Below are 16,577 nucleotides of genomic sequence, written 5' to 3'. Positions count from 1 at the left end.
GTATTTGAATGCATTTAACCTTGTGGATTGGAACTCGATTAGGGTTGTGATATTGTTTTGGATTTGGAATCTTGGAGAGGGACCTAAGGCTTACCTAGGTGTCCATTTGATCATGTGGGAAGATCCAATGAGCATTGGGTCTATGTGTGTTCATGGGAGTTAATGAGTAAGCTTGTACTATCTAATTGATGTGCTCCAATTGAAGGAGTAGGATCTATTGGTTAGAATCCTCAGAGGCATAGGGTATATAGAAACCCTATTTGGTCAAGTGAATGACTTGGTGGAGACCTTGAACAATTTTGGGTTTTAGAGCAAGATTGGTTGTCACATCATTTTGGTTCATCTAATGTAGTTTCATGATGACAAGGCAGATTCATTTAGTCGTTGCTATAGTTTTCAATTAGAGAAAATATGTGCATGTGATACAATTGGATTGAATTGATGTTTGGTAACACTGCACGGTACTTTGGTGAACAAAATAATAAGTTTAGGAATTAAAGCATGAATAACATCCCACTGAAGGTAGGGAAATTATTTATAAATATTTACCAACTCTTGTGGTAAGCAGCACATTCTAACTTTTTCAAAGATTGTTAGTTTAATGTCCCCCATCTTTTAGACCCTGAATGGAATTCTTAGCTTTTCATTCTCCAAAGGCTAAGTGGAGAAATAAGAAGAAATAAACTAAAGTCAATAAAATAATAAATCTAAAGGTGACTTTATATTTAATTAATTTAATTTTCTAGAAGCACAACTAATTATTGTATTGGAAAGGGGGAAGCTTCTAGAGAGTGCATTTTCTAGAAGCACAACTAATTATTGTATTGGAAAGGGGGAAGCTTCTAAACAATGCAATTAAATAGTATTTTATTTCCTTCTAGAAGGGTAAAGGAAAAGAATAAATAAAGGCGGGAGCTTCATTGTTAGGCATCCGATTATTGTCAATTGCATTTGATATGAACTTGGGAGAAGAAACTAAGGGTTTCCAATTTCAGTTAGCCATTGGAGAGCGTCAATTCTTCAGTGTTGCAACCATTTGAGGTGGTGAAATATCCACTGAATTTGGCATTCAGGAGGGCTTCATTCTAGAGTTTTATTTGTGCTTAAATTGGAGAATACATTTATTGCTGGCTGCTACAGTGCCGTGAATAGTGATGTGAACAGTACCCGTGCTACAGTACTTAGCTTGATTATGATTGCAATTTCATCTCCTTCATTCGGCAATTTGTATATCAGGTTCTACAATCAATTTGATAAGTTTATTGCTGGCTGCTACAGTGCCGTGAACAGTACTCGTGCTACAGTTCTTGGCTTGATTATGATTGCAATTTCATCTCCTTCATTCGGCAATTTGTATATCGGGTTCTACAATCAATTTGCATCATTTAAATTGGTCTTTTGGCATTGTAAAGGTGGCTGTCATAAGTAGCTGTAGATGCATATTTTATATCAAATTTATAATGTCATTTCTACTCAATTTTTTTTGGGGTTGCAAAGCCAAGAGCCTTGGAATATTATGTTAAGTATTGAATTAGAAAATATCTCACTAAAGGAGTGATAAGTTGTAAGTCTATATATTTGATGTAATGTGCATATTTATAACTTCCATGATTGACATAATAGTATGCATGGCAAGTATTTGACAAAATACCAATTGGCTGAAAATGCACATTTTTCATTTAGAATTCATCTATATGCATTGAGTTCTTTTCTTAGATATAGTAATTATCAATTATAGACTTTTAGATTCCCTTTGATATCATTTGAAGCAAGCATAATCAGTCTGAAACTCAGAAACAGCAAGCATAGAGATCGTATTGGAAGTGTTTGACAATTTTCCTTGACCTACAAATCAACAAGTTGAGGTTCAAATTGACAAGGGTTATTACAGTGGTATCAGAGCTTGCTTGCAAAATGTTTGATGAAATGTCAAACAACTGAATTAGAGAAGAATTTGGTGTTTCACGAAGTTACAACTGGTTGGGGTTATCACAGTTAGTCCATTACTTCAAGCAGGAGACCCAATTATGTCCGAAAATGATAATGGATTCATATTTTTGTTCAAGTGGTCAATCATTTAGATTTCTTTCACATTTCTAGTTGTCATGGAATATGATTATTTTAGGTGTACAGGATATCATCAATGGAAAATATGTATGCTACCATGTTCATTGGAATTCATACTAAAGTACGAAAGCTAAATCATGTGTATCCAATTTATGAATCTATACCGAAATGAAATAAAAAATATTATCAGACTAAAGTTTGGGTAATGCAGCATTTGCTACTCTTTTCTTTGTTGCCAAACATTTCAGGAACAGAAAAAGGTTTATAATCTCGAGCCATATGAGAATAATTAGAGAGTCAAAAGACTGCAAATTTTGATGCATTGAACTCCAAAGGTAGATACTGGAAGTACCAAGCCCGACAGATACTATAAGTTGTTTCTTATTCACAATAATCCATTTCTATGCCAACTTTTAAAAAGCTCCTTTGGACCATGCCATTTCCATGAAAGGGAAAACTTGCATATGGATCTTCTTCTTTTCTCACAGTATTGGGAGTATTCACAAGGCTAAGAGAACATTTATCAAAGGAGACTAGTATACCTGGAAACAGGTACACAATGTCACAGGATGACACATGCAACTAGATGAAAATTTGTTACATTTTAATATTTTCAATCGTACATCCAAGTTTCAGAAAATTGAAGGCAAGAAATTAGTAAAATCTCAATCTCACATGTGAATCAAATATAAGAAATAGGTCACTAAAAGTTTGAAAACAGAATGAAGAAAGCATTGTCTGTTATAGCTATTAAGTGCTTGAACAAATTGCAAAAGCAAATGTGTGAATGGGAAAATGTCCATGGACAATAAAAATAGAAGGAAATATTTTCACAATAGCTTAGAGCATGAGTGAAATGCGTGCAGCACTAAAGCCATTTCAATAGGAACATTAGCAACATCAAAGCTTGTAAATAATAAATACTAATAGCATACTGAAAGGGACCAAAGAAGGTAGGCAGAGAAGTACCTGCATTAGTTATAAGACGGCTATCTTTATGTACAGGCAATAAAACTGCAGGAGCCATGGTGATCTCATCCTTCCCTTCTTGTTTGACAAAGCCTTCCAATACAATGCCAACATCATAGGGCAGGATTTCGAACATTTCACCCCTCAAGTATGGGCGAATGGTTGACCTCTCCAAAACAAGGATTCGCAACTCTTGCATCGACATCTCCTCAAATTGCTGAGGCAGTATGAGTTTTGCAACAATCATTGCACTTTCCTGCAAAAAGTACAAACAAATGTTTAAGATTTGACAGTTCATGCTAAAAGATGCACAGAATAAGATTTCATCTGAAAATGTTAAGATATATATTCAACAGAAGCCATAACAGAGGTTAAATTTTTCTTTTTGAAAAGAGTGTCTAGGTTTAAAGGCAAACTTTTAAAAGTTTGTGTTTTTTAGAATTAGAGATTTTCTTTCCTTAAATCCATTTTTTAAATTCCTCTTTTTTCAGGGTCTTCCTGAGTTTTCCCTAGGACTGTCCTTGGGCCGGGCCATTTGGCCAAGGTATGTCTCAACCTTACTCGGGCCGAATGGCCAGGTGCAGGATGTGCCCTGCCCAAGCTGTGATACCAGATCTTGCAGGTATCCCTGCCGAATCAGAACCAGTTTGATCCAGGCTTGGAATGCAGGATACCTGCATGACCCTGTATGACAGCTACTAAGTTCTCAATTTCTCTTGTTTTTGTGCAATATACCATGCAACGGAAAACTAGGAATAATGCCTAAGATGTTGAATAAAGGAAAATATAATTTCAGAATTTGGAGCATGTCATCTAAATCAAGGTTAAGGATAATAGGGGTCTAAAGAGGAAAGTATAACCCAATTGCCTTTCAAATATATAGGTTAATATGCAACAACTCAGCTTCCTTGTGCACTCATAAAGAAAGGGATAAAGATATTTGCCAAAGTGGTTATTATGCAACACAATTCCACTCAATTACTACAGATTCACCAAATAATCATGACTAATTATTTAACTAAATTGATTGTGTAAGGAGAAGGAACATCATCATCATAATATTTAGGATGCACTGACTTAAGAATCTCATTGGTAACGCATTGTTGGCTAGCAGGCCAATTATTTGTGATTAACCAAAAAAAAGTTTCTTAAGCGATTTACTAAGTGATTTTAGCCAAGGGATCTTTCCAATTCACACATTTACTGGATTACTGTAATAAATTTTATAATCAAGTATCTCCAACAGACCCTCTAAAGGTATTAATAATTGACCAGAATACAATGGCACAAATAAGAAATGTATTAATAAAACATTAAGAAAAGAAGCATAAAATTAGTGGATTGACCATTGCTAAGAAAATAAGAAAATAGGATTATTGCATGTGAATAAAATCAGTTGGACTTGAATTGTCATTCTAATTTGCTCCTTCATAAATTAAATTACCACCATATATGTTGGCCCTATGCAAAAATTTAATTTGCCACTTTTCTGATGGCAAAAGAATAGAGTGAGCAAATCTTCTCTTCAAATTAGTAAGCAAAGCTCCTTGATTTAATCTATTTCTAAAATCTAAAAAAGTGCACTAGGTTGGAGATTATACACATTATATAAATTACTTTCTAGGGGTTTTGGGTGTAAGAAAAATGTTTGAAAGAATTTAGAGACAACTTAGACCCATCTTTTGATCTCAGAGGCAGGAACTCAAGCCTTAAAGTGCTTTATCCATCTACGAGGTTTTATGTTTTTGCAGCTAAACTTTAACATGAATTTAAAGACTAATGCTTGTCAATAATTAAAACAAAGATCATTGGTGGGGGTAAGGTATGCAAGCGTCATTTCTAGTATAGTTAGATGTGTCTTTTCTCCACACAAAATGACCCAACATAAAAAACACAAATCATCATAATGTGTTGGGGTTCACCCCATAGTACAGCGGTTGCTGCAAACTGTGTTAACATGGATGTCATGTGTTTGACTCGCTCCCATTAACAATTGAATAGCCAATACATGATACAAAGGCGGATTTGGCAGACGAGAGTTCAAAAGGGCATTGATGGACATTGTTCATGGTGCTAGGTCAGCAAAATCTCACTGGCTGCGGTAAGGGTGAAGTCTAACTTGGTGCGCACGATGATCATAATGGAAGGCCCCCCATGTTAGGATATGTTTACCAATGGTTAATCATGGGAGTTATAAGGTGGACCGCTGGTAGGAGAGGTAAAGGAGCTTGGGAGATATAAAGTGGATTTGTATGGAGAAATAAAGGAGTATGGAATGGGTGGCATCAAGAGATGAGTTGGCAGTTTGTAATGTTCCTGTCATAAAAAAAAATATTAATTAAACCTTTGTTAATGGGCTGATTGATTTAGTTTATTTCGGACCCATTTTTGTTTTTGTTTCCGTACATAAGTGTACCTGTCAGCTATCTTTGTACACCCTTGGAAAGGTTCTCTTCGACGGGTATTTAAGCACAACTTGTAGGTAGTTGTTGGTATGCGATTTGGATTAATTTCTTGTACTGTGAATTCTTGTTGGAGTTCTAGCTTGTTCGCCATTTTGGAAGTGAAAGATCTTGCTCTTGCAGTTTCGGTGGGATTCAACCCTCACCCTATTCCGTTTGTGTATTTCTCGGCTCGTATTTGGGAAATCGGAGCATCATTTATATGTGAAAATATCATTACCATTTGGTTACAAGTGTATATCATTTTGGTCTCTGGCTCTTGCAAGTTATTTACATTACAAACAACCTTGCCGAATTCCTTTGTTTTCCCCCCTTGCCATGACCACCTTAACCTCACCGTACATCCTCCTATTGTAACACCGTATGAACGTATGCCATCATCCCCCCCTTTGTACTACTCCGAACTCCATCATGTCCATGCCATACAGCTACAAAACAATCCCATCGTACGTGCTCTCCCCTCACCATGCACACACTCCATTTCTTCTGCACAGGTATCTCCTCCATACTGTATGGACTCTGTGCTAACCGTACAACCTCCCTATCTATTCCGTGGACATCCCTTTGCATTGAATACTGTATGACCTATCCTCGTCTGCTGTACAACCACCCATCAAATACTGTATGACCCACATCTCCTGCTCCTATTTACCGTACAAACTCCCCAAACACCGTACGACCATACCTTCCTTCAGTCGACCTTTGTACAATTCCTCTGTACGACCATTCAATGTTTTGTGACTGACTATCAGGGATATACGATAAATGAAACATTATAGTGGCATCAGAGCTAACCATCCAACCAACCTGTGGGAAGAGAAGATCCCATTTAGTTGATAGAATGGCAGTGGAACAAGAACCCACAATTGTCGAACTCTTGGTGCTACTAAGAGATTTTGCGAGGAATCAGACATAGATCAATGATATCAGCGAATCATGGAAGAAACTCTCAAGAAATTGGCAGACAATAAGATATCTAGTGAACAAAATGGTCATAGCATGAACTCAATGTCGGGTAATGCAAACCCTCATCTAGCATGTTCTCGACCTTCCATGTTGTCTTTCCCCCCACGAATGGAGGCACCATACAGAGGGAAGTAGATAACCTTTGAGGAAGTTCAAGAACATTTGAGAGAAGACTAGAAGAATGTGGATTTTGAGGAAGATATATCCTACAAAGATTATGTAGAACTGAGAATGAGATTTTTGGAAGGCAGAAACCAAGGATATTTTAACGATGATCTCAGAAGGAAGTTGAGTAAAGTAAATTTGTCACCATTTGACAGATCTGGATCCATATCTACCCAAGTGTGGGTAATGAAGGCCGATACTTACTCCCAACTGAATCCTATGCCAAAGAAGCAATTAAATTTGTGGCATTACACTTGGAAGGAGTAGCGCATGAATGGTGGCATCATGACACCATCACATTGGAGCATGACCAAATAAATACCTATATGGAATTCACTGAGAGATTGATAGATCTATTTGATGGTAAAGATCTAGAACTTAATTTCAAAGAATTGACACAATTGAAGCAAAATGGATCGATTGACCAGTACATTACAGAATTTCAGAAACTCTCTGTTTTGGTCACAGACATTTCCGAAAGAAGACGGATAGTGCTCTTCATAGATGGATTGATAGAATCACTAAAGGGTTGGGTAAAAAGGTTCAATCCTACCACCCAGTCGGAGGCTATTAAGAAGGCTCAAAGTATGGCATCATCATCAACATCATCCTCTTAAGGGTACTCACATTCCAAACTGCCAGTGTTTCAGAGGGACAAAGATAATAAACCTTTGCCGAAGAAGCCGTCGTTGGATGAAGCTACTAGAGGAAGAAACTATGTTTCAACTGCAAGGGACTATCTGTGCCTCTGGAAAGGAAAAATTCACTACATTGAAGTCGTGTCCGATGATGAGGATGAACAAGAAGATCTACCCTCCAAAGACAACCATCCCCACAAGGACACCAAAATGGTTAGTCTGAACTGTACGGAGAGAATTATAGGATTGGTACGGTGCAAAAGAACTATCGCCTTAGCTAAGAGCCAGAGGTGTACAATGTTTTGTATATGGGGAACCCTTCAAAGACAAAGGGTTATGGTGATGCTCGATAGCAGAGCCACTCTAAACTTCATAAACTCATCTTTGGTGAAACTAAGGGGTCTACCTATGGAGTCGCACGTAGGATTCAAGGTCAAGGTAGCCGGAGGGACCCTTCTACCCTGTACACACCTTGTTTCCCAACAAAGTATCACCATGGCTAACCACACTGCGATAGAGGATTTCTTTATAGTGGACCTAGATGATATAGAGGTTATTTTGGGCATACAGTGAATAAAGACACTTGATGAATATACTCAGAGCTTCAAAAGAATAGATTTCACTTCTGTTGTCGATGGGAAGAAGGTTGTTCTCTGCGAAATGGCCAATGAAAGACCAAAGGAAGTTTTAGCACATCGGATGGAGGCAATCTTTCGGCATGATGACATTGCTTGGGCTACACACTATTTTGTTTCGACAGAAGCCGTAAATGGACAATGGACACCTCATCAGGATGACGATCTTCAAAATATTTTAAGTACTCATGATAAAGTTTTTATAGACATTCTTCTTGGCATACCTCCCCATTGTGGGTTTGAATATACTATCGAATTGGAAGCAAGCGCCATGCCAGTCATAACCACACCCTACCACCATCCCAAGAAATTCAAAGATGAGATCGAAAAGATGATTCAGGAAATACTTGACAAAGGATGGATCTGTCTTAGCTCTAGCCCTTTTGCCTCATCAGTAGTATTGGTTAAAAATGATGGGACGATGCGCATGTGTGTGGACTACCATGCGTTGAACAAAAAGACAATAAAAAATGGATATCCTATGCATTGGTGTTCTTATGCCCATTGAGGATTGTCAGTCTAAAGTTGACAACCTTGCTTACAAGTTAGGTATGGGTTTAGCATTTCCATTGTCTCTTTTGTTATTTGTTTTCAATAATTATTGTTGATGAGGATAAAAGCAATTTCGCTGCTAGTTAAAAAATTTGTAACTCATTATGACCACAATTTACAAAATTATGACTTTACGCAACATCTTATGAGATTTCTCTCTCCTCTTAACAATAAGGGAGGCTCCCTCTTACCTTAGGTGGCTTCAATAGGAACTTAATTGAAATTACAAAAATGATGAGCTTCTTAATCAATTCTTCTTTTTTCAGGAATGATTTGCATACAACTGCTACCTTCTAACTTAATAAAAAGTGTCTAATTGCTACAATAATACCCTGACTCTGGAATTGACGTAAGAACAATACCAAGGCAGCAATTTACCTTTTTATATTTAGTGAAACAAAAATAGAAACCCAAAGTCTTGTGTGCTTGTTTCATGAGGATTCAAGAAAAATAGCTAGTAAGGCACAAAGTCTCTTACTGGATACACTTACAACTGAAGCCCAAAGTCTTTAGCTCTAAGTAATTGCAGCCACTACTATCTACCACAATTTTCCCTTTTGCAGCACAATGTCTTCAATAGTTAAAAATGACACAGTTGAATCCAAACCCCTCTTGAATCGAAGTGTTAAAACACACAATTAACTCAAGTTTGAATTGGCACAAAGTCTCAAAACAATCTTGCTCTTTTATTGAAAACATTTAGATTTACATCCAAGCACAAAGTCTTAGAATGCACAATACAAATTGGTAGAATTTTCTTGCCATGCCAAAAAATGAATATTTAAAATGAGCTCCCTCCTATATATAGGAAAAGAAGAGAGAGAGACAGGTGGAGAGAAAAGGGGAAACCCTCAACCACCTTGACTTATTCAAAAAAACCTCCTAAATAACTTTGACTTATTCAAAGTTGCATGCCTAATGCAGTTGCAACTTCATTACATATTATAACTTTGCATATGATACTATCACATGCAATTACATCTTGTTTTTCTATCACAAGTAATATGTCAATTACATTTTACAAATACATGATGAAAATAATATAAGTGCCTGACAAGACATGACTTCTATTACATCATCATTTTTTAGTCTTCATGCTGCTATAGGATGCTTAATGGTTTATGTTGATGCAAGAGCATCCAGGGTGTAAGGACAATCTTGCATCCCCCAAATAATTTTTTTTGTCATTGTCAAAAAGGGCTACCTCAGTACAGAATTGTTATTTTTGGAAGCTTACTATCCATAGTAATTTGGCGATTTGAGCTCAAAATGTTTTAATCTCTTCCATGGAGGTTCATTTTAGATATACCAGGCTGCCAATAAAGTCTCATTGCAAGATCAAGTCTATTTGTGAAGTTATTGAAATTTTTTGGTATTGGCAATAGGGTATAATAACTTTGAACTCAATTTTGAAAGCTTTAGAAGTTCCAAAAAGGGTTGAACCTCAGCTGACTAGAGCTTGCGATGAGTTATGATCTCTAGAAGTTGTGCTACCCGAAATCAAAGAAAATGAAATTCTTTTAAAATTTCTCTCGAGTTCTGTAAGTTGTTGGGCCCTACTCTAATGTAATAAAATATAAATAATAATATTTTAGGTTGAAAAACTATATCTTAAGATTGGTCAACAACAAAGTTTAGCATTAAAATTTCTAGAACCTTGTTGGGCGGTGGAAAATTGTCCATATAATGAAGACTCATAGGGTTGTCTAGGATAGTTCTGGAAATGATATGGTGGCTCTGGCCTACAAAATATTAAGGACAATGCTCATGTGGCTTTGCATGTTCTATTTTTGAACATTGTAATTTCAATCTATTGGAGATAATAAGAAACCCATTTTTTGTTCTTGCAAATTGCCATGATTTCTCTATTATGTTGTGTGTGTTTGTGTTAAGAAGGGGAGTACCTTCATTAGATGTGCTTAGTTTTGGTGGAAGCATCTTGATTTGGAACATGAACTTGCATCCTTGATGACTCTGTAGTAAAATGTTGGTTGTCTCTTAAAAAACACATTTGTTTCTTTTCATCTTTATCTTGAAAGCATTCTACATGCAATCGTTCTTTATCCTCATTGTAGGCTCCATTAACCGATCATTCCTACCTTGTGCCTCTCTTTCTTCTTTCCATGCATGATTAAAGGACTTTTAAGCAATCAAGGATGAAGGAATTAAGGTAAAACTGACTCTTTAAATGGGGGCAAAAAAGTTAAAATGGGGTTTTTTGGGAGCATTGCATATGGAGTATTACTGGACACTTTTGGAACAACAAATGGATGCAAATGTTTGAGCTAAAAATGAGTTTTTGAAAAGTGAAAGCATATGTGGATAGCAAGGATATTATATGGAAAATGAATGGAATTGAACGGAAAGACATCTACTTATAATGAGATATTATGTTTTCATTGTAACTGTGCAAGCATATGCAAGCAACCACCAAATGATTTTTTAAATCATGTGACAACAGTATGTTAAGTATGCATGAAGTGTATGCAAGCAAGAAAGTGGGATTTTGGATGCAAAAGAACACAATAAATGAGCTCACTTTCTTTGATGGTCTCTTTCAAGAGCAAGGTTTTTAATCCCGATTGCACATACAAGTAAGGTGAAGTACTTTCACATGCAACTTAGAGAATGTAAATGAAAGATAAAAGGGCCACAACATATATAAAAAAAAAATGCAAATCTGAAAATGAAATGAAGAGATTTACAAGAGAACACATATACAACTTTGCCTATGAAATTCACAAGAATTTTGATCTCTTTCCACCAAAAACAAGAGAAGTCTCTTCAAATCTTTGTGGAAAATCTAAAGCAAATCCAAGAGATTCTTGGATTTAGAAAAGATTGCAACAAAGAGGCATATGCAAACTTCGAATCTCAATCCTCTTGACACAAATGCATTCTAGAGTGAAGATTCATTTCTTGCCACGTGTAGGAAGTTGGAGAATTATAATTCACAATAATTGCAACCGTATTGACTAAAGCAAAAGTCACATGCAATGACAATGAAAAATGGCGTCTAGGGCATCAAATGCAACTTGGAAAGAATGGTAGACAAGGTACAAATGATAAACAATACCCAAGAACTCACCTTCAAAGAAAAAACGTTTAGATTTGATGGAAAAAACAGCCAAATGTGGGTCATTTTGTGATCAAAATCCTTTCAAATCTGCACTTTTGATAAACCAAAAGTGATCCTTTAGAGATTTAATGCAAAAAAACCCTATTGGAGGCAAAAATTGAGTTTTGGTGATGAATCTTGTGATTCTTTGCTTTAAAATCCCATTTTTTGTTGAAAACGCCCAAAATGAGTGGGTTTTTACAACTCAAAAACACATGTATTTTGTTTACCATACAGGTAAAGAAAATGAACACATACAGACAATGGACACAAACAGCAAAATTATATTCGCAATAGATGATGAATTATGATTTAAAATGATCCCAGACGGGATATAAATACTATTGCCGAACCTTCCTGAAGGAGTCCGTCGGCCACAAATATTCTATCCGCTACAAACTATTTATCAACGACGTCGGCTACAGAATACAAAAACACCGCCGGACCATCGGCTACAAAATACAGAAACATCGCCGAACCGTCGGCTACAGAATACAGAAACACCGCCGGACCGTCAGCTACAGGATACAGAAACACCGCCGGACCGTCGGCTACAGAATACAAAACACCGCCAGACCGTCGACTACAAAATACAGAAACGTCGCCGGGCCGTCGGCTACAGAATACAGAAACACCGCCGGACCGTCAGTTACAGAATACAGAAACACCGCCGGACCGTCGGCTACAAAATACAGAAACACCGTCGGACCGTCGGCTACAGAATACAAAATACCGCCGGAATCATCCAGTTGGCCAACACCATCCCCCCAAAAAGAAAAGTCGTCTCCGGACAACAATTACAACATATCTGAGACAAATTAACAAACAAAATATATCATCAAAGTGACTACAACAAGAAAAATCTACTTCTGTCACATCACTTCCACATTCATCCCGTTACATCTGTAGCCTCTGCTAACACAATACTGTCTCCTCAAGCTGACCTTGATGGCCACCTGTGCTGCTTTCCCTGTTTTCAATTCCTCGGTACCTTGAGCCAAGTGTTGCTGCACTACCTCCAATTGGATGATCAGCTCCTCCCGAGCTCTCTACGCATCCACCAAGACAGCCTCACAGCCAACACCTGCAACGACTGGGGGTCTAGGGGGCAACGCCCCCGGCGGGGTCGAGGGGCAGTGCTCTTTCTGGAATTCACCAAATTAGCACTTCGAAACCCACACAAAAATGCATGGAACACACCATTTCTGTCATTATCTGCCAATTCTGCACTCTTTCTGGCAACCACGGATGCGTCCCCTTCCCTTTGGCATCATCTGTCACTCATTCTGAACAACTTGATTTTGTCGTCGTTTTTTTTTTTCTTTTTTTTTTGTTTACTGCTTCCTCTACAATCCACAACAAATCCCTCTACACACAGAAATTCTTCTCCTTCTGGCAAAACAAGCACTCTTCTTTATGTCTTTGTTTCCCCACGGAAGTCTGGTTGGAGGAGGGAATGGAGTCTGGCGGGAATGTTTTTTACCCACGGCCTTTCTTTTTACTGGCGAAGACTGCCCGCGGACCTTCCCTTGTTACCGGTGGAGAAAGACAAGTTTTATGCCCGCGGTCTTGTTTTTGGCAGAGGAGAAACTCTGACTGGCAGAGCTAAATCTTTTAATTACACCTGCGTCCTATCCACGGCCTTTCCGTCCTCACCCACGACCTTCCTGTCCTCACCCGCGGCCTTTCTTTTTCTACCCGCGGCCCATTCTTTCGCCAGCGGCTAACTAGGCGAGGATTTATAAAATGTTAAGCCTGCGAACATTTGCCCGCAAGGTTTTTAATAACCCGCGGACAGACTGTTCGCGAGGACCTCCAGTTCCCTGCCCGCAGAACTTTCATTGCCCGCAGGGCTTTCTGTCCGCAGCGCTGACAGTAGTTGCCCGTGGGCCTTTCTGTTCGCGGTCTCTTTTTTTTTTTTTGATTTTTCTTTTTTTTAAAAATTTTTAAAATTTTTTTATTGTTCAATTTTTTATTTTTTATTTTTTTTCAAAAGAAATCAACTAATAGAGGTACCTCCATTTTGCCTCCAGGCGTCGCCATTCTGCAACGACGACGGAGTCAGCTGGCCATCCTGTGACAGCGACAGAGTCTTCTTGGCACCATATATTTTGAATTTGGATCTGTTGACTGTTGGAGGTATCTTCTGCCCGTCCAAAGTTGATAATCTGATCGCTCCATTGTCGCCAACCTTCCGAATCTGATATGGTCCAACCCATCTGCCCTTAAACTTTTCCGCCTTACGTTTGTTCTGTGCCACCTCCATCGCCCACTGTGCCTGCGGTCGTCGCGCAACTGGATTATTTCCTTGTTGTCGATGCCCTTCCACTAATTTTATGCTGCGTTGTAACCTTTTTTTTCCGCGCGGTCCATTCACCATGTACTGGACAGTGGGATCTTCCGTTTTTCTGTGTTCAGCCTGTATATTCTTCCCCTTAGTTTCAGCCATGGCAGCTTTTTCTTCTTCCGCTTCCCTGCATTCCTCTAGACATTCATTTTCCTTTGTTTTGTCACGTTCGTCGATCGTTAACATATTGCAACTCGAAAACAGTTTGTAGTCTTCTATCTGCCAATGGTAAAGGCCATTCACTGAGTCTAGGTCGTCGTCATTCGATCTTCCGTCTAGTCTCAATATTCCTTCTTCGTCCGGTTCCATTCTCTTCTTTCCTTCATCATCACTTTTGTCGTCGCTTTCTGAATCTGACGATGCTGCCTCCTCGCCGACCATTTGTGTGTGCAGGTCAATTGTGAATCTTTTGCCTCCGCGCTCCATTGATAGGGTATTGCGTTTCCAATCATGTTTTACTTTTTCTTGCACCAACCAATCCCGTCCCAGAATAGCATCATAGCCTTTTCTTTTTAATGGAATGACCACAAAATCCAATAAAAATGGTTGCATACCAATTGTTACCGGCTGCGCTTTCAAAATTCCCAACGGTTTGATTCCATGTTGGTCTGCCGTGAGCAACTGAAATGCAGGTGGCCACAGCGTCAACTTTCCCAACTTCTTCCAAGTATCCTCCGACAACACGCCGGACCTTCCGTCAACAATTGTCTCTGTCAAAACATTTTCCAAAATCCCCATCTCGACGACCGTTGGATGCCGTCCGGATGTGAGTGCCAACAGCATTGGGTCTGTTGCCGTCGCTTCCCTACTGTCCCTTCCTATTTCCTCCATTGCTTTCGGAAACGGTGTATGATTCAGAATGGCTGTCCATAACTAGGGCATTGTGAGAAGGAGGTCACTTATCTTGACCGATATCTCCGTTTGTAAGATCTGTCGTACAATGTTTTGTTTTGCGAAGTTCCTTGCCAAGGTGCCGGTGATGTCCTTCAACTGAGATGTCCCCGCTGACGATGCCTTTGCAATGTCCACCTGTGCTTCCCCCACTTTTCTCTTTTCCTCCGCTTGCCTCCGTGTAATTGCCAGAACCTCCTCTACATCCGTGCCAACAGTGATCAAGTTTACTCTAGCTTTTGGACACTTGGAATCTTCGTGATCGCTGGGTCCGCACCATCTGCATAATAATTTCGGTGTGTTTGCCGCTGTACAATCCCGCGCAAAATGACCCCACAAATTACATGCTCGGCATTGAACGATCAGCCGTCCGTTTGCATCATACTGGGTTCGACTTCGGCTTCCATTATTATTGTTATTGTTTGCATTGTTGTTATTTTGCCCTTTGCTATTATTCCTATACCCTCCGGATGTGGCACCTGCGCTATTTGTATTTCCGCTACTGCCCGACGAGGAAGCCTCCTGTGTGAAAAACACCTGCGGAGATCCTCTTGTCTTCATGTTAAAGGGGCACTCCTTTGTCGAATGGCCCATGATCTGACAAATGTCACAGAATTGGTTCTTGGGACACGATCCTTTAGTATGCCCGTCTATCTTACACTGTGCACCACAGCTCACTGCCTTTTGGCTCTTTCTGCATATTTTTAAACTCCATCATTCGAACCATATCCTTCTGTAAGGCACGAACCTTTTTGCTACTACCTTCGTCGTCGTTGCTATCATCTCCAGCAGATTCGTCGTCATCAGAGTCAGAGGAGCTAGTTTTCTTCTTCTTTGTCTTCTGTACACTTTCAAGGTCCAGTGCTCTATTATAAGCATCCACATATGACGACGGTGGTACAATGTTCATTTTCCTCCACAACTGTGAGCGTAGGCCGTCCACAAAACACCTTTTTTGCAATCCGTCCGCCGGCTTGCTTTCCATTTTGTTTATTAAGTCTTTTAATCTCCTGGCATAGACACGGACAGTTTCGTGCTTCCCCTGTTTCGTATTGAAAATTTTTGCTACGATTTCATTATCATCCCGCAAGAGTTTAAATTCCGCCAAGAACTCCTTTTTAATGTTATCCCATGCATCCAGCTTCTGCGGATTCATATCCGAAAACCAATCAATCGTGACACCCCGTAGGGTTGCCGGAAATTGCCTGACCCATTCGTCGGCATCTGTGATTCCATTTGCCCGCCAGATCGTCTCACATGTCTTACAATGTCGGATGGGGTCGGTGGTACCATCACCTTCAAATTTCGGCAGCTTTTCTTTAGGTCCCACCATAACACTGGAGGTCTGCACTGTGACACCGGAGGTCTGCACTCCTACACCGACAATCGGCACTCCCACACTGGCGGTCGGCACTCCCACACCGGCAGTCTGAACTCCCACACTGACGGTCAGCACTCCCACACCAGCGGTCGACACTCCCACACCGGCAGTCTGAACTCCCACACTGGCGGTCTGCACTCCCGCACTGGCAGTCTGCACTTCCATAGCGGAGGTGTCGACAGCTGCGAACCTCGGTGAAGAAGGATCCTCAGAAATTGTTTCCCGCGGAAGTCTATCCTGGACGAAGAGATCTCTCCACGCTCGTGCTCCCTCGGCACTGCGAGCTGTGCGAGTTGATACTCTTCCGTCTGAATTTTCTTCCCTCAGCGAACACAAATTCGAGAGCTCCTCTCGTGCTTCTTCCACCAATTCCACCCGCTGCCGAG

The 16,577-nt window shown here is 39.5% G+C and overlaps 1 protein-coding gene across 2 annotated transcripts in view; it reads right to left on the bottom strand.

Moving 5' to 3' along the window:
• The window catches only part of SOS1 (sodium proton exchanger, putative (NHX7) (SOS1)), a 299,664-nt gene that overhangs the window by 10,254 nt on the left and 272,833 nt on the right, over positions 1-16,577 (bottom strand). For both annotated transcript variants that reach the window (XM_089796759.1, XM_089796760.1), the window contains exon 22: positions 3,037-3,292. In XM_089796759.1, the coding sequence (XP_089652885.1) occupies positions 3,037-3,292 (256 nt within the window). The remainder of the gene's footprint in view (positions 1-3,036; positions 3,293-16,577) is intronic.

The sequence above is a fragment of the Cupressus sempervirens genome, chromosome 8, assembly GCF_028749045.1.
Source record: "Cupressus sempervirens isolate cs-2001-9-10 chromosome 8, ASM2874904v1, whole genome shotgun sequence".
In the NCBI taxonomy this organism is placed as follows: domain Eukaryota; kingdom Viridiplantae; phylum Streptophyta; class Pinopsida; order Cupressales; family Cupressaceae; genus Cupressus; species Cupressus sempervirens.
The sequence above is the reverse complement of the archived record's forward strand: the minus strand, read 5'-3'. Positions and strand labels throughout refer to the sequence as shown.